We start from the raw sequence: 23,600 nt of genomic DNA on the forward strand, positions 1-23,600 counted from the left end.
TCCTCTGCACTTTTCTTGAGCTTGTTGGGCTCATGAGAATTTTAATGTTGTTTGTCATTGAAATTTGTACCTGCCATTGGCCTAGAACAAAGACACTTCCATAATGCCAGTAGTAGTGAACCAAGATGACCACAGAGTTCTTTGGTTTTTCCCAGCAATAAGAAGAGCCCTTGGGGAAGATTCTCTAAATGATTAAGAAGGCCATGTAGTTGATTCCTGCTCACATTCTCCCTGGTGGTCCACTGGTGTGAGCATCTGTGCCCTAGTGTTACCAGATAGCCACCTTAACAAGTTAATATATAGTGGGTTTTTAAAGAAGCTATGAAACAGATTCCAACTCATAGCAACTCCCATTGGGTTTCTGAGGCGGGAAATCTTTACAGAAGTAGATTGCCCAATCTTGCTTTCACGGAGTAGCTGGTGGGTTTAAACCACCAACCTTCTGGTTAGCCGTCAGATGCCTTAGGCACTGTGCTACCAGAGCTCCATGAAGCAGAGACAGTCAAGACTGAATTTGAGAGTGGTTTTTGGAGCCATGATACAACCAGTGCCCCTCTGTTCTCTGTTCTCAGTACCATAAATGGCACAGCAGGCTGTCAAACACATGAGGCTTACAGAGCTTTTCTCTCTGAGCTGTTGCCAAATTACCATAGTGCAGTATAATTGGAGATTGTAAACTAGAATTAGAAAAGCTTTGTAACTTTTAATGATTAAGAGCAAAGACTCTAGTCCAACTTCCTGGATGTGAATCCTTGGATAGTGAGCAAGTGACTGTCTTTGCCTTAGTTTCCACATCTGTAAAGTGACACTAACAGTATCTATCTCAAGATTGTTTGAGAAGTTAATACACATCTGAGATATAAAATAATACTTGGCACATAGAAAGTTCTATTTAACATGATTTAAGTGCTCGGCTGCTAACGTAAAGGTCCGCAGTATGAACTCACTAGCTGCTTCATGGGAGAAAAGACCTGGTGATCTGCTACCATAATGATTACAGCCTAGAAAAGCCCTATGAGTCAATTCTCCTCTGCCCAGTAGGGTTGCTGTGAGTTGGAATAGACTCAGAGGCACACAACATTGAAACAAGGCAGCTTATATGAGAAGATTTTTTCCTGTTGCGCTGATTAGTCTTTTTCATATCATGAAGTGATAACTCTTTAGCATACACAAGCAAAGATGAGGCTGCCCATGACTGAAGTTCTTTTACTGGCTCATGAGCTCCAGTAGGCCCAGATTCCACCCAGGTACCCTGAAGAGATGAATATTTCAGCATACTGGTAACCTCTGAGTGGCCCACACCAGATGGGAAGTTCTGCTCTATTTCAGTATAAAATGGCTAAGGAATTCCACCCAAAACCCGTATGTTGACTTTTTGCCCAGTCTGCCTTCTTGGGGACACTGAGTAGGTCACAAAAATGGAAACCAAGTAGTTTGGGGTTTTCTTTGCTTAAACCGTAAGAGTATTTTGAGTATTCAACCCTCCCACAAAAGCCATAGAACTACACATATCCTACCTTTCCTGGAAGTAATTTTTCATACTTTGGTGCACACAGACCCAGTTTCTATGTTTTCTGGAGTGTCTTCTGGAAGTGGAAACCTTGAAGAAAATCCTTTGAATACTGGGCAGATAGGAATGTATTTCAGAAAGGTGATCCTTTTTACTGTGCTCATCCCAATAGGGAAGTCATAGCTCTTGAGGCTGGCAGATATCTCACTGTTGGCATGGGCCCCAGCTTTCCACTGTATCAGACCTCGTTCCTCTTGGCTCCCTGGAAGAGAGAAATGGGGTCACTTACCAGGGCTAGCAACCCCAACCCTCTGCTACCTCTCCTTCCTATACCTTAGTCCTGAGTCAGACTTGAGGAGTGAAGTATCTTTCTCAGATATCTTCTAGTCCAAAAAAATTATTCATTCTGATTTCTGAGCTCCTAACTTGGCCAAAATTCTAGAGAGGTACATGAGATACTGGTCATAATTAGTACTTATGGAGTATTTATAATGTATTAAGTTGTGTGCTAAGTGCTTTAATTTCATTATCTCATTCTTTTTTTAAAACACAGCTCTAGGAGGAGTATAGGCACTGTTGTACAAAACAAATTAAGGCTGAAGAGGCAGAAGGATTAAGTAATTGTCAACTAAGAACTGTGAGTGTAGTTAGTATGTGCTGGGCCCAGGGGCACTATATAGTGCCCAGACTTATTTTGGAGCAGGAAAGTATATTTTGAAACCCACTATTTGGTATTATTTCATATTTGGAAAATAAATGCTTTTTTTATAATACAAATCACTGAAAGTCAAGACAAGTTAAATCTTTATTGGTAGTAGGGATATGTAAAAGTGATATTTTATGACTAGGAATTCTCCCATAGGAGGTGTGGGAGGGGTGCAGGAGATTGCTGAAGTTTCCAGAGGACTGGAGTTGACAAAGGCTATGAAACAGTGTAAGTACAGAGGAAGGAGGGAGAGATTTCCATGTGCCTCACATACTGAATGGATGAACATGAGCAGATGAGTCACAAAGCTGGCAGCCTAAGCTGAAAGCCCCATGAGTAGTGCAGACCAAATATACCCTAGAATATCAGAGTAGAGAGCACTGAGGGAGGGCTCAGTGTTACAGGAAGACCACCTGGAGGGAATAATGTGTGAGCTAGGCAGAATGGAAGGGAAGAGCTGTATGTACATGAGGCCTGAGACTGGTGTGTTACAAACCTCCTCACCACTACCAGCAGCCATCCCAGAGCTCCCTTTCTAGCAAATAGTCTGCTTACTCTCCACATCCCTACATGGGGTGTTCCTCCTCTGCTTCTTGAAGTCCCCTTCATTTTTCCAGGCCCTACTCATCTAGAAAGCCCTCCTGTCTCATTGACCTCACTGCTCAGTTAAACTTAGTTTTACTTCCTATCTTGTGCTGCTAAGAGCCCCAGACAAACTGTGACTTACACTTTGCGTACATCCCCTCATTGTCCAACCCAGGGCCAATCTGTGGGCTCTACTGGCATTTGCTGAACTAAATTGACTGCCTCTCTTAACAGTTGGGCTGTGGATAGGTAAAGAGAAAGGGCATATACATACAAAGTAGCCCACTAGCAAGTTAAGAGTTGAGGAAAGCTGGGCAATTCATCTTTAAGGTCTAGGTTTTGAGCCAGATCCAAGTTTGAAACAGGTTGTGACCTTAGGCAAATGACTTTACTCTGAGCTTTGGTTTTCTCATCAACGTTCATTGAAGGATCATTCAGGATTATATGTCATAAAGCATATAATGATCCCTGGCAGGATGGTTGCTGATGCCTTATTGGAATGCTTAATCCAACTACTCCAATCACACAGAAGCCTCTCAATCTACAGGGAGTGTCAGGGAGATGGAGATGCCTTTTGTCTCCCCAGAGTTCATAGCATTGAGACTATAATTCGTTTCTGTCACTTTATTGTCTCGGGTCCAAAGCATGGGCTGCTCCAGCCCCAACTTACTCTAGGTGGGATAGTACCATTGTTACGTACCCACCCATCTACCTAAGGGGCAGCCGCTACCAGAAGCTGCTTTATTATTTGGTGCTATCTAAGATCCCCCTAAGAGCCCTGGCCTTTCCCAACCTATCCTTCTCTGCCTACCTTCCGCCCACTTCCTGTGCCTATCCAGCCTCTGGCTCTTACAGTCTGTGACTAGACACTTGGATCTTCAGGAGGAGGGAGGCATGCAGGCCCTAGAGCTGCTTCAGGTTAGTGGCTCAGGTGGAGGGCCATGATGTTGCTATCTCCCCATCCCCCAATCTCAGTCATCTCCCTATACTGATAGTCTTTAATCCCTGTCTCCACCTAGCCTTTCTGATCCAGCTCAGGTCTCCTGAAACCCTCCAATAGAGGCAGTGTGGTACAGAGGCTAGGATGCAAGCCACAGACTGCATCAGATTTTCCTAAAATCTCAGATTTGCAATGTTTTAGCTTTGTGATATTAACTGAGTCACTTAATATCTCTGATTGTTTTCTCATCTATAAAATGATGTTAATAGTCTGTTCCTCACAGAATGGGTTTTAAAAATGAAATAAGACACTTAGCTCTATACTGGTCCCTAGTAAGTGTTTTGGAGCTCTGGTAGCATAGTGCCTAAGGCACTTGACTGCTAACCAGGAGGCTGGCGGTTCAAACCCACTAGCCACTCCTCGGAAAGAAGGTTGAACAATCTACTTCTGTAAGTGATACTGCCTCAGAAACCCAAGAAGGGGTTGCTGTGAGTCGGATCCGACTCAGTGGCACATAACAACAACAGCAGTAGGTGTTTGTTAAATGTTAACTATGCATATTATTAGGAGCTCTGGTAGTGTAATGCCTAAAGACTTGACTGCTAACCAGAAGGCTGGTGGTTCAAACCCACCAGCCACTCCTTGGAAGGAAGCTTGGGCAATCTACTTCGTAGTGATACTGCCTCGGAAACCCAAGGAGGGGTCGCTGTGAGTCGGGGCAGACTTGACGGCACATAACAACACAACATGCATATTATTAATTAGAGAATCTGATAATACCTAGTTTTTTAAATACATTTACTGGACACACATGTGAGACAGGAGAATTCTCAGGGACCCCAGGAAGTATATTCCATGATCCTTGCAAAAAAAAAAAGAACTCTGGTACCATGATCACATGGGACATCAAGCTCAACTGGCATAACATATTACACAAAGACATTATTCTACATCCTACTTTGGTGAGTAGTGCCTGGGGTCTTTAAAACTTGCAAGAGGTAATCTAGATGCAACAATGGGTCTTTCCTCATCCGGAGCAAAGAAGAATGAAGAAAATCCAAAGATGTATGGAAACTGTTAGTCCAGGGGACTAGTGGACTTTGTGAACCTCAGCCAATAATGACCATGAGACCAGAACAAGATGGTGCCCAGCTACCACTGTCAGCCACTCGGAAAGGGCTTGGTACAGGAGATCCTGGATAGAGTAGGAAAACAATATAGAACAAAACTCAAATTCATTAAAAAAAAAAAAGACTAGGTTTACTGGTCCGAAAGAGCCTGGTCAGACCCTTGAGACTATGGCTCCTAAGTTACCCTTCAGATTTGGAATTGAACTCACTCCGTGGCTTCCAGTGAAACAACAGACGGGCATATAGGGTGAACATTTATATCAGATAACACTCCTTAGAGTGAGCAATCATGGAAGATCAGAAGGGCAGTAGTTTCACCAGGAGATAGCTCGGGGTAGGAATGCATAGGAAAGGACATGGGGAAGAGGTAACTATAAGGAGGAAGTGGGAAGAGATCTGTTACATTGTGAGGAATTGCAGTCAATATGAAACAAAACGTGTGTGATATAACCATTGAAAATGAATTTGTAAACCTCCAAAATCAAAAGTAAAAAAAAAAAAAATTGGTACCAAAGGGAAATGTTAGGGGCTTAGATAAATGACTGTTGGCATATTTGGAGTGGATTCTGTCAACAATTGATGGTGCATTTGTGTCTGTCTTATAAGAAAAGCCCAAGGGCACATCTCTGCCTGATGGCCCTCAAGAAATAAAGATAATAATTGGTCTCTATGTGTCTGGAGCAACAGAGGAAAAGGGAGTCAGGAATAGAGGGAAGAATCGAAATGTGTGGCTAACTGCCTTCATGAACAACTGCCTCCTTTGCCATGAGACCAGAAGAGCTGGATGGTGCCCAGCTACTATTACTGAACATTTTGATCAAAGATTGTATAGAGGAATCCTGATCAAAAGGTAGAAGAGGGATGTAGAACAGAATTCCAAATTCTTGTGGCCGGCTTTCTGGAGCCATAGAGGCTGGGTAAATGCCTGAAACTTGCCCTAAGATAGTCAAAAATACTCCTGAAGTCATAACCAAAACACACTGCCATCAAGTTGATTCCAACTCATAATGACCCAATAGGACAGAGTAGAACTGCTCCATAGGGTTTCTAAGGCTATGAAGCTTTCCAGAAACAGACTGCCACCTCATTCCACAGAGCGGCTGGTGGGCTTGAACACACCAACCTTTTGGTTAGCATCCAAATGCTTTGGCCAGTGCACCACCCAAGCTCCTTAAAGTTTTTTTGAAACCAAACAATAATTTAGCTTAATAGGTAAAGAATGTCTCCCTTGAGCATTATGCTTTCTTAAATTATACTTTTTTTATGCTGTTTATAAGGTATCGTATTGACAACAGCAACTCAAAAGATTGGATAGGAACAGTAGTAGACAGTTTATGTTAATGGGAGAGAACTCAAAGTGAGGGTGAGAATGGTTGCCCAACTCAAATGTAATTAATGAAATGCACGTGTAGAAACTTGCATGGGTATATTTTAGCTGTGTTTTTGTTGTTTTTCTCAACAAAAGTTTTTTTTTTTTTTTTTTTTTTTAAAAAAAAAAAAAGAACCTACAGTGCCTGGGAATGACTCCTGGGCCACCCTCTTCAAGATCTGTGAGGCATGCCTGCCTCAGTCTTTCCCTCCAGCCAGCACACACTCCACCAGCCCATTTGTTCCTGCTTCTCCCTGCAGGACCCTGTATTGTACCTGGCCACAGCCCCAGCTCAGCAGCCATCTACTGGAGGGTATGAGTCCAGCCTAGTTCTGCATCCCCCTCCCAGGGCTGAACCATACCTGGCACTGTGTTATCCAGTATAAAAGCAAGGCACCCGCCCACAAACATCTCAGTGGTCAGCAGCACGGTCAGAATCTGGTCTACTTCAGGGATGCCTGTGGAATAGGCCAGGGATCAGTGGGCATCATAGCTTCATTTGGTGGACGATACCAAGGGGCTTTCTCCTGCACAGCGTGCTCCCTCCCTTGTTGAGCTGGCACAGAGAGGAAACCATACAAGATTCTGCCTTTTCAGAGGCAGCGAGGGCTGACCCTCTGTCATCTGTTGGTTCAAATCCCAGTTCTGGCTGTTGGCTAGTGTTGAGTTGGGGTAAATTACTTCATCTCTCTTAGCCTCACTTTGCCCTCATCTGTAAAATGGGAATGATGACAGTATCTATCTCATGAAGCTGCTGTGAAAAATAAAATTGTAAAACCCATTACCTGGCCACAGTGTTTTCAGTAAAGGAAACCTGCTGATTATCCTCTGTGCTGCTGATTAACACCCAGAGTTGACGGTATTTGTGGCTCTAGCTACAGGAAGTCATTTTTTTTTTTTTTTCAATCTGGATCTTTTGTGGGAGGTGGCAATGCTCAAAGTCATGGGCTCAGTCCCCTATTCCCCTTAGACATGCAGACAGGCCAAAGCACCTGTGTTGATGGCGCCAGGGTTGGACTCCAGGTAATTGGGCAGCGTGAGCCCGAAGAACATGGAAAAGCCGAGCACGAAGAGGTTACGAGAGGAATTCATGTCCACGAACTGCAGGTTGGACAGCCCCACGGCTGTAATCATGCCTGAGAACGCAGGAAAACCCCTTGAAGCACGGCAAGGGTGGAACCCTACTGCAATACGCGCCGCCACGCTCTCTCCCCATCCCCAGGCCCAGACTCTACACTCACCAAAGAGAGTGCAGAACATGCCCCCCAAGATGGGGTCGGGAAGCGAGGCGAAGAGGGCCGTGAATTTGCCGATGGTGCCCAGGACCAGCATGATGCCCGCGCCGTACTGCACCACGCGCCTGCTGCCCACCTGCCGGGTAGTCAGGGGGCGGGGCTGGGTGGGAAGGGGCGAGGCTGGGGTGGGGATGAGCGTGGGTGAGCGAGCAGGGCTTGTTTGGGTCCCCCGGCTCTCTCAAAGACAGGGCGGGGCAAAGTCAAATTGGGGGTCCGGTATGGGAGAACGTGGAATGAGTACAGGGATTTAATGCTGCTCAGGCAGGGCGGCACCTTAGTAATCCCCAGGACGCCGATGTTGGGGCTGGAAGAAGTGGACCCGTTACCCGTGCCCAACAGCCCTGCGATAATGCAGCAGATGCCTTCAGTGAAGATGCCCCTGGAAGGAAAGGGTGGATGGGGACCTTGATCCAATCACTACCCCAGGGGCAGATTACCCAATAAGCAAAGTAAGTTTGGGCTTACTAGTGTTTATTTACTAATCTGTAATGAGTAATTTCACATGAGTTTCATCACATCTTTGATGTCCACGAACTGACAGATTAGTAAATAAACACAAGTAAACCCGTCCTTACCTTGCTTACTGGGTACGCCATCCCTGTCAGGGATTGTAAATTTGAAAAGAAGCTTTGAGTCTGTAGGAAGGTGCTGTAGAGTGGGGAGAGAAACACCTACCAGCCATACCTATTAGCAGAATCTTTGATGTGGTGAAAAAATGAAAGTGTTCACTACAGATTAGTGAGTAAGCACATGCTTACCTTGCTTACTGGGTAATCTGATACTGCTGTACCCTGACCTGGGTCCTTTCATCACCCTGGCCAGGCTGCCAGCTCTCTGGGGCTGAGAACTGCAGGCATCTGTCTGTAGTGCTCCCCACTCCATGCCTGGGCTGGGAGCCAGGAGTCAAGTCTGAGCACTATTCACAGTGTACTGGCATTTACTCCCTTAGGCAATTCTGGGCTTCAGTTTCCTCATATGGACAATGGGATCATAAAAGTAACTGTCTCAGTGACCTTAGTAGATTGGATAAGACAATGTGCGCCAAAGGCTAGGCACAGAGAAGGCTGTCAATGACTAGTTTTCCTTTATCTCCTCAGCTACTCCCAACAATCACAGAGTAATGAGTATTGCATAAGGAAAATGAGGTCTGGAGAGTTATTTGTCCAAGGCTACCCCTGTGGGACTCAACCCACCATACATTTGCTTCCTGAGAGGTGGGCATACCTGTTGATAGCATGTACTGGAGGGGGTGGTGCACCAGCCAGGCGGGCACAAGCATAGTAATCTCCAATGGATTCAATGATGCCTGCCAGTGTGGCACTGAACATGCCAAGGACAGCAGCTGCAGTCACTGTGGGCAGTCCCCACTGACCTGGGTCAGAAACAAACAGGAAAATGGAGGCAATGAGGATACTGGCAGGTCGGGGAATGGAGAAGGGTAATAGTAGCAGGAGGGTAATGAGATCTCAAGCTGTGGAAGCTTAATTTGGGCTCACTCAGTCAAGAAGCTAGAGTGAAGCTGTGTCCAGCACACAGTAAATGTGAAGCTAATGCTATTTATAATGTCATCAGCTGGGTTGGGGTCACCAGGAGCCTCATTTGTAGTATCAGTTGTAGGTAGAGGGGTCTTGTGCTTTGGTAGGGTTGCTCACAGGGATAGGGGATTCGGATCCAGGGTGCAATAGCCATGATGTCTCCACGGGCATCTGTTCGTGCCTGGAAGCCATAGGCTGCTGTGTCTGTGGGCAGCACATCCGTCAGGGTTAGGACATAGCAGAGCAGCCACACGGTCATGATGGCCAGCACAATCTGAAGCCAGGCGGGGCAAGGGGTACACTGAGGACACTGGAACGTCTCTGTCCAGGCTAACCACCTACTTCTAAACTAGCCCCAGCCCCAGCGTTTTCCCAAGCCCCAGCATCTGCCCTAGACTCTAGCTGGGACCTCATCTCTGCTCTGGCCCTTGCTCCCATGTTATGCTTGTCCTTGCCCCATCTCAGCCCTGGGTACAAGTCCAACCCCCTTAGTCCCACCCGCAGCTGCCTGCCAGCTTCTCACAGGAAACATCTTGAAGATCTGGATGCGGAAGATACTGAAGCCCTTGCCCCAGCGGTAGACAGGCAACAGGAAGGTGAGGTTGCGCAGGTACTGGGAGAAGAGGATGATCAGGAGAATGGAGCTGGAGGCAGAGGCAACAAGGAGGAAGTGATAGGTAGACTGGGTTGGGGCCAGGAGCCAGAACTAAGGGGGCAAGACATGAGGGGCAGGGGCTGGGGCTGGGTAGGGATCAGGCTTGGTGCCTGCTCACCAAGCTGAGATGCCCCAGTGGGAGCCAGCTCGGTCACCAGCAGCTTGGAAGACAGAGAGGCCAATGAGGGAGACGGTGGGGGTGACTGTGAGAGGCCCAATGTAGCTGAGCAGGGCCCCAGGCAGCCCCATCAGCCCAATTACCACCTCCACCATGCTGGACACCATGATTGCACCCTGGACCTGGGAAGGGCAAAGAACAGCTCTCAGTCATCATGTAGAGTCCACAGCCTGGCCGCTGGCAGGATGAAAGCTCCTGTCCCACCTTGTTGCATCCCCCAATTCAGTAATGGCTCTCACTCCCCCATATCCCCCTCATTAGATCCAGACCTGTTCTACCCCATGTGCAAACCCACCTCTCGTATTCGTGGGTGCCAGATATGAGAGGTGTTCAGAGGCAGACTCCCGTTACCGTAGATCTCCTCTGAGGGCAGAAACAGAGACACATGCACACACACGCACACACACAGAGACAGGGCATAGGGACAGAGAGAGAAAGAAGATGCACCCTGGTGCCTATACTCAGTCACCTAGACCTCCAGGCCCCTGGGCTTCCCCTCTCCTTCAGCACAGACTCCAGGGTATGCCCACCTTCTAGGGGGCATTTCCATCTTTCCAGGGCCAGGATGGCTTTGGCTGGGATCAGGAATGCAAAGGCACTGGCCTGGAACAGCGGCAGCCTGGGAGGAGAGGCAGAGTGATGGTGGTGGTGGGGATACAGAGAGGAGAATCAGACACACAGAGACAGACAGAGGGACAAGGGTGGGTAGAAGGAAGTCATTGAGACCCCAGACCAGACTGTTCCTAATATTTTCAGGGCCCAAAAAAGAGAATAAATGGAAGCCCCCAGCTTACAACCTGCCCCCTCCTCAACCCCAGCTGTTGCACTGCAAAGGGCCAGGCATGTAGACGTTAGCAGGTAAGTTCCAATTCTGGCATCCAAGCTCCACTCAACCTTCTTTTGTTCCCCCCACCACTCAAACAACCATCCTTTGGCCACTCAGGCCTAGGCCTGTGCACACAGGTGTGCACAGATGGCCCCAAGAGGATGCACCGTTGAAGAGACCCTCACAGGCCCAGGAAACAGGCTCAGGCCCAGTTGGACCAGGAAGTCCAAGGTCCTGAGTAACCAGAGTACAGATTAAGAGGGTGAGAACCCAGCTAGGGCAGGTCCCCTCAAGCCCACAGACTCCTGGTCCTTGGGGAGCACCAGAGTAGGTCCTCTAAGTCAAGGGGCTCAGAGTATGACCCCAACTGCCTAGCTCTAAGGCTGGCCTGGGGATAGGAGCAGCAGGTAGGGGTAGATAGCAGCCTTCTTTTATCCCATCAGAGTGCCTTCTCCTGCTATGTGTGTCTGTGTGGGGGTAGGGGCGGGGCAGCTCACCGGATGCCCAGTGTGGTCTGGATGAGGGTAGTGATGCCCACACATGTGAAGATGGTGCCGATGAGCTGGCTAACCATATGCTGGTCACGGCCCACACACAGCGCCTCAGCCAGGAGGAAGGGCACAGCAATGGTGCCGCTGAAGCATGTCAGGTAATGCTGAGGGGTAGGAGGAGTGCATGAGGCAGGGCCTACGGAGCTCAGGGGAAACAGGGGCACCCTAATAATGGTCTTCACTTGCCTCAGTGGCCTGTCCAGCACTGACACTCCCCACCAGCGATTCCCAGAGAGCTACCACTCATCTCTCTGGGGTTCACTAATCTCCCCAAGTCATTCCTGCAGCCTTTGTGGAGTTGGCACTGCTCCCTGCCACTGCCACTCCAATTGGCAGTTGATGAATGCTTGTAGGGGGTTAAGCCTCTCTGTCTCTTACACCACCCCTGCTTGGTGACAGTCACTGTGTTGATCTTAGTTTTCTCTTCCTGTTACCCAATATAACCTTGTTAGGGAGGAGGCTGGGATCAGAGAGAACCCACAGTGAGGGGTCAGGAGGCCCTGGGGAGAAGCCCACCTGAAAGCCCAGCAGGATGCACAGGTACCAAGGTGGCACGTCTTCGATCTTGTACAACATATCAAACTTGGGCTCTGTGGACAGGGACATCGGGTGGTCCCTGGTGGCTGCTGAGCCCAGGGACTCATGCTGGGGTAAGGAAAAAGAAGTAGCTGAGAGTGGAGTGATGGGGGATAGGCAGAGTCCATCCTGCCCTAGAAACAATCAGTCCAAGTGGCCTGTCAGCTCCTCAGAGTGAGGTTTGAGCCTGGAGCCCCACCCTCTCCCCCATAGTCCATCCACCCAGCTGTCACTCACCCTGGCTTCACTTGGCTTCCACCTCATACTGCTTTGTGCAGGGATGAGTCTACTATGCTCTTTCCTGGAGCAGTTGGGACCCAGGCATTCTAGCCAGGGGAATGGGTGCCTAAGTCAAGTGGTATTGGGGGGGGGGGTGACCAGGAGAGGGGGCCAAGAGGGCTCAAGACCCAACTTGGGTCCCACTTTAACCCCCTGAAGTTCCTTCAGTTATCATGGAAACCCCTACTGGCCCCTACCCCAGCCCACAATTCTCATATTCAGCTTGGGACAGTCACTCTAGATCAAGTTCATCAGAATTTTCGTCTCTGCCCTTCCTGAGAGAAGGCCCAGCATAAGGCCTCCAGCCCCCACCCCACCCTGCCTCCACCAACTCCTCTATCCCTTCCCCAGCACCTGTGTCTGGCACTCGGGGTCCTGTTGGACACTCATCTCTGGGCCACAGTTGTAAACAGTTCCTAGGAGAAGAAGGGACAACTTTACGCAGAAAGCCAAGGAGGACTTTACACATCAGACATTGTTCATAGTAAATCTGTAACTAGAGCCCTTGTGCTGGATTGTGAAATGGGAACCCAGGGGGAGGTAATGTATTAACTGGCCATAGTAATAAAGGCCATCAATCCTCTGCTATATTCCCTCCTGAGTACACCCTTCCTTACCAGCACCTGAGCCTGGGCATGGGACCTGCTCTTGTTTGGCAAGAGAGGGCCAGAAGGGGGTGGGATGGGCAGTGGGGTATCTTGGAAGTTTACCAAGAATTGGGTGAGATGCGAGGAAAGGGAGGGGAAATGGGCTTTTCACACCCTGTACAAGGGCCTTCCCCATTTATTAATGACCAGTTAATTATTAACATCATCATCATAACTATTCTTGTTATTGAGGAATGCCCACATGCTGAGTAAAGTATATGCACTGTCATGTTAACCCCATGGTATTAGGTGGTAGTATCCCCTATTACAGTCAAGAAAACAGATTCAGAGGGATATGAATTGACCAACATCACACAGGTAGCAAAGTTCTAGAAAAAAAAAAATTCCTAAAATTCAGGTTGGTCTAAATTCCAGAGTCTATGCTGTAAATCATCACATAGTGATCAAGTTCTGTCACATAGTGATCAAGTTCTGTCCTCCCCACACGCCACTGCTCAGGCCTGGCCTTTCCTGTCCCTGTGTCAGGGCCCAGATTCCCTTCCTCTCTCTACCAGGACCAGCTATATAATTTGTGGGGCCCGGGGCAAAATGAAAATGTGGGACCCCTTGTTCAAAATTATTAAGAATTTTTTTTGTATTGTGATTTGGGTGAAAGTTTACAGAGCAAATTCACTTTCTATACAGCAGTTCACATACACGTTGTCTCATGACATTGACTACAATTTACCCCAATGCAACAGCTCTCCTCCCACTTCCTCCCCATAGTTACCTCTTCCCTGTGTCCATCCCTCCATGCACTCCTGCCCCCTGAACTGTCTCCCTGTGCATAAATAGCCCTTCTTTCTCCCATGATTGTTCTGTCCAAGGAGTGTATCTACCTTATATACATGTTCAACTCATATGCCTGTCTTTTGTTTGGCTGGAAGCCACAGATATGGGTTCAATAATTATTAAAAATTTTAAGATGACAGCAGCAAAACATCAAATGAAGCATGGGGGCTTTCTAAGTGCAAGGCACAGGTCAAAAACCCATGAGGCCAGCCCTACTCCCGGTCAGTCCCCTCCCGACAGGTCCAGCCCAGCCTGCCCCTAGGGTCTGAGGACCAGCTGATGGGGAGACAGGAGAGGAATCAAGGGGCTCAAGGTACCTCAGCTGGTGGGGGCTGGGCCTAGAGCCCCAGGTTCTACTACCCTCTGGGCTGCCCCAGCCCCAGCCCCACTCCCCCTGGGGCCCACTTACTTCTGGGTTGCTGTGCCCACGGCCAGGCCCTGCCACGAGGGCCCACAGACAGCACCACTCTCCAGTTGGGCAGTAGTTTCATGCCACAGCCCTGAGTCCGTGTGCCTGTCCGGCCTCCAGCCCTTTCGTCTGTCGGTCTGTCCTCTCCTCTTCCTCCTTGGCTTCTGCTCCTGAGTTCCCAAAGTCGTCTGACCAGTTCAGATCCTCCTCAGCACTTTTCTCCCCACCCTCTCCTCCCAAACCGGACAGAGCCCCACACAGCCCCATGGAAACGCAATTCAACCTAAATCACACACCACCACACGTGGAGACAGGCAGGGAAGTTGCCCATGGTCCCAGATACACAGACTTGCAAATGGACCCACAACACCCAGACTCTGTTGCAGAGAGTCTCTCTGAATCAATCTATACAAACACAGGGTCACACAGGTCCACATCACAGGCACCCAGCTCCATACCCCATATACTGACAACTCAGCTGGTTCCTTGGCCCTAGCTCTCTTCCTGGTGTCTAGGGGTTCACTGTGGTGAGGCCCAGTGGAGGAGGAGCCTCGGGCAATCCTGGAACAGGTGAAGGAATGTAGAGGCTGGGATTGCAATGCAGCATCTGGGAATCTAGAGTGGTCCGGTCCTGGATGATTGCCATTCCTCCAGCAGCTGACCTCCCCCGCCCAGTCTGAATCCTCCCCCAGCCTGCCACTACCCAGTCTGGGACTTGGCCTGAGCCTCTTGTGTTGTCTAAGCCTTGGTTTCTGTGTCTGTCAAATGGAGATTATAGTGTCTGTTCTGGTCCCCTCCCAGGCTCCAGTGGAAACAGACACCCATAAATGAAACTGCAAACTATAGCACCACTTGACCCCAGATTCCCAGATCTAGGTGAGGAAGCAGGGCTCTGTTCCTAAGGAAAAGGCTCCAGGACAGAAGAGTTACTGGGCAGAGCCAGACTTAGAGCCAAGATGTTGAATCCAGCTAGTTCCAGGAAACTCGCCCTGCTCTATCTCAGGCAGGGACCCAACCATGCCACTGGGGTCAGAAGCAGCAGAGACTAGAAAGTGACCGGTTCCTGGACATTGCCCAGTGAGTCTACTAGGCACAGAGCATGGAGTGTTCACACTAGGTGTGTCCACAAGGTGGCCTGCCTTTGTAGTTTCCCTTGGTGGTTCTTTTCTCTCATGATAGACCTGAGAACCTGGGATTTCACCTTACATAATTAAGCCCCTGTACCTTTGGCAGCTCACCCATTTCCTACCATGGCAGAGCTCTCTTAGCTCTGGGAAGTTGTGGGGGCGTGTATTTGCTCCTCTCTAAGAGGAACATCAGCAGAAACACCAATATCTGTTCTTAGGCCCCCAGGTATCCTTTGCAGAAAAAAGGAGTCAAGATCACTGGGTTTTATTAGAGTTCAGAGGGGAAGACCTTGGCCCCCACCCCGACCCCAGTGCCACATACTGGAGGAGGGAAGGAGAGTGGCAGTGCAGGGTAAGGCCTCCCTTCCTTCGTGACCAGCCTGCAGAACAGAGTGGAGATGATCCAGAGGAAAGCCTCAGCTTCCAGGCCTAATGATACTGGGAAAAAGGATTTGGACTAGAGCTCTTCCCTTGTAACTGACGCCTCCTCCGAGCAGGCCCCCTGGGGGTCCCCACACAGCAACGACTCCAAAGCCCCTCGGCCTTGTTGGTGAGCTTCATAGATCTGGTCTTCTCCGAACTCGCCCAGGTAGTGCAGACATGTCTTGGAGAGCCTAGGGGAGCCCAGCAGGAGCTCAGATTCTGCCAAGCCCGTAGGGCCAGACCCAGGCTCCATCCCATCACCCTCCCATCATTACCTTATGGGCCAGGGGCCTCCCGTGACCATCACACTGATGCTTGGCTCTGGCCCCTTGCTGAGCCCTGGGCCTGTGAGGCGTTTTGCTTGGTTCACTTCTTGGACCCCGTAGCTGGTGGTAGCAGGGCACAGAAGGATACAGCATTAGTGAAAGCCTGGCCAGGGTGGGGACTCATCCCTCATGAAGGTGAGCACAATTGACAGCCTCATGGGCATTTGCTGAATTCAGTGTCCAGAGCTGATCCTCCCTGGTGGAAAACTGTGGCCTAGAGAGGGAGTCCCTGGATCAGGTCACACAAGAAGCCAGTGAAGCCATGCTTCCTCCAGTTACCACTCCACTCACCCACTTGCTCCCAGCTCTAGAGTCCAAGCTTCAACCCAGCCAGCCCCCTACCTCCAGCTAGAGTCCTTGTGTGTGTATGGTGTCAGCGGAGAGTGGGGATCTCTACCCACCAGCCTTGCCCCCAGAGGAAGAAGGTAGGGGCGGGGTTGGCACTCACCCCTGCCAGCTCTGGGAGCAGCTGCGGTCCAGGACATCTGTATATACAGACTCACTCAGCTCTCGCCGCCCCCCAGATTCTGGAGTATGAAGCTTGGCCTCGGCCTCTGCCAGATGTTGCCACATCTAGAACAAGAAAGGGTCAGGAGCCAGAGCTTTGGGACTGCACCCAGGGGTCAGGTCTCTGGGGAGCCTGAAGTTGCAATGGAGCCACTTGGGCAGGAAGCACCTGTGAGGCCGGCTGCACGGCTCCTCCCTGAGTCCGGGCAAATTGGACCCAGGCCAGTGCCGGCAAGACTCGCTCCCTAGGATGGTGGTGGAGTGGGAAACCCTCAAGTGGAAGGTGCCCACCCCTGGCACACCTGCCCTGAAACCTCTGCCCATTAGCACATGCTAATGGGAGCAACGTGTGTGTGTGTGTGTGTGTGTGTGTGTGGAGCAGGGTCCAGTCTTCAATGGCATGTGTACTCCCAGGCCATGTGACTGCACACCTACAGAGACATAGAAGCTCAGATATACTTGGCAAGTATATGGGTGAATTCAAATACATATTCATACATGCATGTACTCAACACATGTGCACACATATACACATACATGAAAGCACCCCAGTGATATTTGGGAGGGAGTCCAGATCTGAGGATGGACCTGGAAAGGGAGGGGTCTGAGAGGACAAGAGAGTGATTCCCTGGAATCCCAAGGTACTTTGGGGGGTATCCCAGAATGTTTATTTTCTGTTGAGCAGGCAGATGGGGAAACAGGCATGAAGAGTTTAGATGAAATGAAGATGTTAATATCATGGAAGGCTGAGTCTAGGGCTTACTGCCTACGGGTGGAAGTGTGGGACTCAAAGGTGGAATCTGAGGTAGATGTTGGGGTCTGGCTTGAGGAGGGGCTTGACAGGGGCAAGGGGAGTGTTGGGGGGCTTACCTGGTAGGCCACAGCCCTACAGGCATCACAGCGCAGATGAATTGGCATATGAGCTGAGTACTTCTCCTCATCATCCAGCTGTGGGGCAGTGGCTGTGAGTGGAGCCCTGTCCCCAAAGTCCCCTGGGATGGCCCCCAGCAACAGCAGTAGCAGCAACAGTGGCAGTGACAGCCTCATGACCCCTGGAGTCCGCTCAGCAAGACTGGGTTGTGTTGGGGTGCAGGTGTGTTTATGCATGTGTGTGGTGGGGCTGCCACGGATGCCTGGCCCAGCCCAATGAGGAACTGACACCTCACCCCTCCCATTTTCTCCCTTCCCCCAGGGCCCTAAAGATGCCACGTGTGCACCTTCTTTCACAGGACCGCCTGGCTCCAGCCATCTCAGATCTATTTTACAGATAGGCAACAATGAGACCAAGACAAGGGCTTGGGATAACCAACACTTCCCACATCCTAGGATCTGCCCATATGCCACACACTATCCTGAGCACCCTATGGGAAGAGGTGGTCACTGTCATCTTTTTTCTATACTGAGGACTCTGAGGCTCAGAGAGAAAGGACAAGTCCACAGCCACACAGTTAGAGGGGTAGAGCTGAGACTGGATCCCAGAACTGACTGACCTCAAAGCCTATCAGCTACTCAGTCACCTGGAGGAATGAGACCATGGGCATGGTTGCCAGCCTAGGGCTCCCTCCCTGGGAGGCACCTCAAGCTCACAGAAGGTAGACTGCCACAGTATGTATGTGAAAGACTATACATAATCTCCTTCCCTGGGTCCTAGAGTCTGCTCCACCCAACCATACCTAGGCACGAGAGGCCATTATATGTATGTGTGTGTAGGGGGAGGTGTTAAGAGACAACAGCAGGAAACAAGGCACCTCACACCAGTTGTTTCAGGTCATCATGGTTCAATGGCAAGGGTTTTATTGCACACACAGGATGAGGTGAGGGGCCCAGGGGTGTCGCAGGGGCCTCCATGCCATTAGGACCAGTGTCTCCAGCCAAGAGGGGATGTCCAGGTCATTCTGACCCATAGTCCTCCCAGTCAGCTTCTAGTCCAGGACAGGGGGACAGGGATTCCAAGGGACCCAGGCCCCCCAAAGACCAAGAGTTTAAAGGAGGCATCCTCATCTCTGACACTGCTTCTAATGGGAACTACCCTTCCAAAATTCATCACATCACACACCAGCCAACAATGCCCAGCCCTTTCAGGCTCAGAACTACGCACAGAACCCCTGCACAGACCACTTCTCACTCCCAACACCATACAGATCTCATTCAGACCCCAGCCTGCCAGAAGGTCCTAGAACCTCAGGACAGTCGGAGCACCACCGGCTCTGAGTTCTGTCCCTGCCTGAGGGCTCCAGGTCCCCCTGCCCTCCCCCACACAGGGCCATCCCTACTACTACCAGCCCTAACCCATCTTCCACCCCAGTCAGAGGGGTCAACAGCCCAATATTCTCCCTGCTTTAAATCCTTCCTGAGGACTCATTCCTTCCCTACTCAATCCCTGAGTGGGAAAGGCTGGAGCACCCACCCAAGATGAGTCAGCTCAGCTTTGAGGGCTTGAAAGGAAACCAAGTAAGAGTCTGGGTTATAGCTAACCTCTACCCACCGTCACATAACAACAACAACAACAAACCCACCTCAGGCCCAACTCCCTCCCACCTCACAAATCACACAACCCCTCTCCATGTTACTTCCCTGCTCCACCTCCACTTACTGCCCTTTGCAGCTCCCTTTCTCAGACCCAGCCTGACCAGGGCTCTGATCTAGTCATCTTCTCCTATCTTCTCCTATAGCTTTCCAGTCCAAGGCTTTTATCCTGTTCCAAAGAATAACGGATATGATAGCAGAATCCTTCCCCTCCATCCCACCAGTACCTCAGCTGGACCCACCTTCAGGGAGGGACAGACAGTTCACTATCTCTGGGGGCAGCCCTGTGCCTTCTGCTTCCATTCCAAGCTGCCCCCTGCAGAACCCTAACACCTCCCAGGCCTGTTTCTGGGACCAAGCCCTAGGACTCATTGCTTTTACTACTTGATTTTTTTTGCATACACACGCACACACAACACTCCCTGGGAATGCTTGGGAAAGGGTTATACATTTCTGTTGAGGGAGGAAGTAGGCATCCACTCCCTGATCTCCAGCTCCATCAGCCCTGGGTTTCAGGCATTCTCTGAAGGCAACTTCAGGTCTGAAGACTGGCTGGCATGGGTCAAGGATAGAGATGATGGAAGGAAAGGAGAGCGGGGTGCTGGATGCCAGAGCCTCCAAGGCCATCAGGGGGCCCTAACCATGGGGATCAGGCCTTGGGGCCTCACACTGGGAACAAAGAGTCCTTGCCCTCCTGGGCAGGACCGGAGTTGGAGGGTGGGGCACAGAGGAGCAGAGGAGGTGCGGGGCTGGGGGCCCCACTCACTGGCAGGTAGTACATCCTGTCTAGCGGCCCCACCTCAGAAGCCCAGGGTAGCTGGGGGCTGCTGAGGGCCGGCAGGCCTGGAGACGACCGTAATGAGAGGCCAGAGACGGGCCCATAGGCAGGTGGATAGAGGCTGGGCCCCAAGGCCAGTGGGCTGTAGACTTGGCGGGGTGGCCCTAGGGGCGAGGGTGGGAGCAGCACCTCCACGTACTGCCCGCTCTCCGGGTCAAACAGCAGCCGCAGTCGAGGCTGCCGCGGCGCCTCCACATAGTAGTAGCGGCCACTCTCAGGATCCACCAGGACCTTCCCCAGATGCGCGGCCCCGGGCGGCCTGCGCGCCCCCTGAGAGAAGCCTTCTGGAGGCCGGTCCATTGGGGGCGCTGAGGCAGCTCGAGGCTGGGCAGGGGCTGTCCTGCTGGCCAACGCTTGAGTCTCCCGCGAGAGAGGAGGCTGGATGGCAGCCGCTGGCTCGTGGGCCGCAGAGGGTGTCTCCAATTTGGGGGATACTCCTGGGCCCGAACTGGGGTGTGCCTGAGGGGAGCTGGGGCTGGGTGGCCGAAGAGGGTGGGTCCCCAATGGCTCTACAGGGGACCGCTGTGGTGAGGTGCGAGCGCCTCCTGGAGGGCTGATCCGACCCTCGCCGTCTGGGACGAGGGGCTGGGGCTGCTCCGCGTCGGGGTTATCTCCGCCAAGAACGTGCACTTGAACTGCCGGAGTTCGGTCTGGTCGGCGGCACAGGGCCAGCGCACCAGGCAGGCGGATCTCAGTGCGAGCGAAGGGTTTCGCTGTGTTGTTTTCTGCTCTCCGCCGCGGGACCCCATTGGGCTGCGAGGGGTCCCGGGAGACTGTGTTAAAACTCGGGGATGGCCCTGGGGGCTCGTAGGGGTGCGACACGACCGGCAAAAAGTCCTTGAGAAAGATAGAAGTGTAGTGAGCCTGGGCAGGGGACTTCAGGGTCTCGAGCTCTTGCGTCTTGGACGTGCCGTCCTCCTTCACGTGGGGGTGGGCAGGAGATACAGGCAGCCCTAAGCCTGGGGTTCTTGCCGGGAAGCTTGGCGCGTACGTGGTCTTCACCATCTTGCGCACGTCGCGGGGCCGCGGAATGGCCACGCGCTGGCGTCCGGAGGCTTCTTCCCCAGGACCCAAGGCTTCCGGACGCTCTTCGGCGTTCAGGGAGCTCACCAGCAGACCGTGGTGCGGCTCGGATGCAGCGAACTCTGGCGACGGTTGAGTACCTGGAAAGGCAGGATCTGGAATCTCTTGCGTAGACAGACTTTGCGCCTCTGTTAGATCCGGAGTCCCGGGTGAAGATGATGTGGATGGTGTAGACTGTGCCTGCTCCTCCTGAGCTACTCCATTCAGAGCCTCTTGGGTAGATGCTCTGGATGATCGCTGCACCGTGGGAGGCCACGTCTCTTGGGGCGATGGGCTCCACGGTTCTTCTATAGATTGATCTGGAGCCTCCCATGGGGGCAAGGCTGGCGGCGACGGGCTCCCCCTCCTTGTTACCGTATCCCGGACTGCCGGATGCGGAACCTCCCACAGGGAAGGAGCTTTGAGGGATGGACTTTTTGTCCTGGCAACACCCTGATTCCACCGGGAAACAGTCGGAGGCGAAGGGCTTCCTCTGCTAACAGTTTCCTCGACAGCCGGATTCCGATTATCCTTTGTATTAGAAGCTTCGGGAACCGATGGGCTCTTCACGCTCTGGACAGCAGGATCCCACAGGGACAGGGCCTGGGGAGGCGGGCAGCGAGAACCCCTCATGGCCCAATTCGGAGCTTCCCACGGCGGGGATGGGCTCCTCGGCTTCACCTGGAAGGGCAGACTCCGTGCAGGATCCGTGATCTCCCGCGGGAACTGAGTCTTGGGTGCCCGGTGGTGCGCCTCCTGGATCTTCTCCTCTGACTGCAGGAAGATGCTGGAGCTAACGGGACCCAGCGGCTCGGTACCGGGAGCTGGCTTGTCGCGCCGAATCGCGCGCTCGCGGAGGCTGGGCCACGGCCGTGGAGCCCTGGCAGAGGCGCAACCATCGTGTACGCGAGGTGGCCGAAATCTGGCCTCCTCTAGGACGCCTTGGGCGCTGCGGGCTGTTTCTTGGGTCGCAGGCTCCTGCCGCGCGCTGGAGGTGGTCGTACTTTGGGCGGGGGGCGCCGGACACAGTTTTCTCGCTAGTGCCGTTTGCACGAGGCCTGCGGCAGCCTGCAAGCGACCCAGCGACTCGTCCAGGGAGCCGGTGCGCAGAAGCAGCCGGGGATGCTGTGCGCTAGCCGCCCGCGGGGGACTCTGGGGCCGAGGCCGCAGCTCTATCTGACGCTTGGGCACCGTCCGCGACTTTGCAGGCGCGACGCGCTCCTCCAGCGCCACCTCCACACACTCGAACTGTGCTGGTGCGGTGGGGCTGGGCCCGTGGGCCCGCAGCTCCAGATATGTGGCCCAGCGGGCGCCACCGTCGGGGGCCTGGGGCTGCAGTGGGTCGGGGGCCTGGGGCTGCGGTGGGTCGGGGGCGGGAGTCGCCGGCCTAGGCGGAGAGAGGCTGCGGAAAGCCTGCGCGGTAAGCTGTTGCACCTCTCGATCCGCCACGTCCGAGGAGCTGAACAGGGGCCCGGCGTTGAAGATGACTTCCATCTCCCCCGACGGCAGCGTGCGCAGCTGGGGCTGGAGTGGCAGTGGGCCGGAGCCCGGGCCTCGCTGGAAACCCGAGACCAGCCTGTGCTGCTGGCGGCTATTCTGGGCGCTGACGGACAGGCGAGGCTGCGCGCCCGCCCCCGGCGCAGGGGCCACCTTGGGCCAACTCGCCGGGCCCTCCGCGTCCGGCCCAAAGTCCGGGGGCTCTGGAGAGCCGGGAGCCGTGTGGTAGGAGCCTGACGAATCCGAGGAGTCCTGGCGCCGCGCTGGGGCCGCGGGAAGCCGTCCCGGGAACCCCAGTAGAGCTGGAGGGGCGAGAGCGGTCAGCATGGTCGCGCGGGACGCTACCTCGCACTGCCTCCCTCGCGTTCTCCTCCTCTGGGGACGCCGCCGCTGCCCGCACTGTCCCCGCCCCGCCCGCGGAGGCCGCGGGGTCACCGCGCCTTAAAGCGGCCGCGTCCACTCCTGAGCCAGCGGCGTCGGCGGTAGTAAAGACCTGTCCCTCCCCTCCGTACCCTCAAACCAAATCCTTTATTTTCCCGCAGGCCAGAGCGCCTGGAGTGGGACTCTAGCCTTTGGCTGACCAGCAGGTGAGGGAAAATCAGGCGTCTAACTTGGGACCAGAAGCTAGGCCCAACCCCACCCATCACAGGTGAGGAAACAGGCCACAGCAGGAACCTACCTGAGGTCCAGAACTGGGAGCCTAAGGCAGTTAGGCCAGGCAACTCAGGTCTTATCATCAGTTTTATCTTCCCCTCAGTCCCTGGTGTCTTCCCATCACTGTAGAGGATGCCCTCCAGGACATCTCAAGGCCTAGTCCAGAAAGAGCTCAAAGGGGTGCATCCACCTCCTTCCTTGACCCAGTCATCCCCCTAACCTATGATAGTGAGGAAGGTCGCTGGAGGGCTCCCTCCACTCCAAAAGGTAGTTCAAAAGTTAGTGTAGGAAGTCTGTCTCTAGCTGGACCCAGTTCCCCCTTGGTGGAACCTATTGGAAAGGGCTGGAATGGACACCTCTAGCTTTTACAGGCTACCCTGGCACCTAGAACAAACCCTGGATGCTGATGTAAGTCCCCTGGAAACCTTTGGGACAGCTTTGGTCTTCTCTTATAAAGCGCTTCTGAGGCATGCCAAGCTCCATGTGGCCAAGCACTCACAAGTCTCTAATTCCAGCTCCTGTGACCTCGAGAACTACTTGGAGGCATGTGCAGGTGGGGAAGCAGCCACCACCTGCCATTGTCCTATGACAATGGGTACCACTAGTTCTTAAATGCCTGGCTTCAAGGTCCTGCTATGACTCAGCCCCCATCCAGTC

The 23,600-nt window shown here is 52.5% G+C and overlaps 3 protein-coding genes across 3 annotated transcripts; all 3 read right to left on the minus strand.

Annotated features, from left to right (window-relative positions):
- Positions 1-1,536: 1,536 nt before the first annotated feature.
- SLC23A1 (solute carrier family 23 member 1) lies at positions 1,537-12,525 on the minus strand. The gene is made up of 14 exons (XM_007938968.2): positions 12,490-12,525; positions 11,797-11,925; positions 11,227-11,384; positions 10,434-10,522; positions 10,199-10,266; positions 9,844-10,025; positions 9,594-9,714; positions 9,188-9,344; positions 8,760-8,907; positions 7,809-7,914; positions 7,482-7,611; positions 7,233-7,376; positions 6,603-6,698; positions 1,537-1,772 (listed from the first exon to the last, which is right to left on the minus strand). Exons 1-14 carry the CDS (start codon positions 12,523-12,525, stop codon positions 1,537-1,539), a joined length of 1,800 nt encoding a protein of 599 aa, XP_007937159.1.
- A 3,042-nt stretch (positions 12,526-15,567) lies between these two features.
- Positions 15,568-17,473, minus strand: MZB1 (marginal zone B and B1 cell specific protein). The gene is made up of 4 exons (XM_007938970.2): positions 17,237-17,473; positions 16,308-16,432; positions 15,809-15,919; positions 15,568-15,724 (listed from the first exon to the last, which is right to left on the minus strand). The coding sequence occupies exons 1-4, from the start codon at positions 17,471-17,473 to the stop codon at positions 15,568-15,570; spliced, it is 630 nt and encodes a 209-aa protein (XP_007937161.2).
- A 2,083-nt stretch (positions 17,474-19,556) lies between these two features.
- On the minus strand, positions 19,557-22,616 carry PROB1 (proline rich basic protein 1). Its single transcript, XM_007938971.1, has one exon. It carries the CDS (start codon positions 22,614-22,616, stop codon positions 19,557-19,559), a length of 3,060 nt encoding a protein of 1,019 aa, XP_007937162.1.
- Positions 22,617-23,600: the final 984 nt, after the last annotated feature.

The sequence above is a fragment of the Orycteropus afer genome, unplaced genomic scaffold (genome assembly GCF_000298275.1).
Source record: "Orycteropus afer afer isolate SDZICR_OR568_19922 unplaced genomic scaffold, OryAfe1.0 scaffold00056, whole genome shotgun sequence".
NCBI lineage: Eukaryota > Metazoa > Chordata > Mammalia > Tubulidentata > Orycteropodidae > Orycteropus > Orycteropus afer.

What these genes read in the sequence shown, in the direction of transcription:
- SLC23A1 (XM_007938968.2), bottom strand. Translation starts at nt 12,525, where the DNA reads ATGAGTGTCCAACAGGACCCCGAGTGCCAGACACAG. An exon ending in ATGGAAATGCCCCCTAGAAG is followed by an intron (nt 10,267 to 10,433) that starts GTGGGCATACCC and finishes TTCTGCCCTCAG; the next exon opens with AGGAGATCTACGGTAACGGG. An exon ending in GGCACCCACGAATACGAGAG is followed by an intron (nt 10,026 to 10,198) that starts GTGGGTTTGCAC and finishes TGCCCTTCCCAG; the next exon opens with GTCCAGGGTGCAATCATGGT.
- MZB1 (XM_007938970.2), bottom strand. Translation starts at nt 17,473, where the DNA reads ATGCATAAACACACCTGCACCCCAACACAACCCAGTCTTGCTGAGCGG. An exon ending in TGCTCCCAGAGCTGGCAGGG is followed by an intron (nt 15,920 to 16,307) that starts GTGAGTGCCAAC and finishes TGCTACCACCAG; the next exon opens with CTACGGGGTCCAAGAAGTGA. An exon ending in GGAGGCCCCTGGCCCATAAG is followed by an intron (nt 15,725 to 15,808) that starts GTAATGATGGGA and finishes GGGCTCCCCTAG; the next exon opens with GCTCTCCAAGACATGTCTGC.
- PROB1 (XM_007938971.1), bottom strand. Translation starts at nt 22,616, where the DNA reads ATGCTGACCGCTCTCGCCCCTCCAGCTCTACTGGGGTTCCCGGGACGG.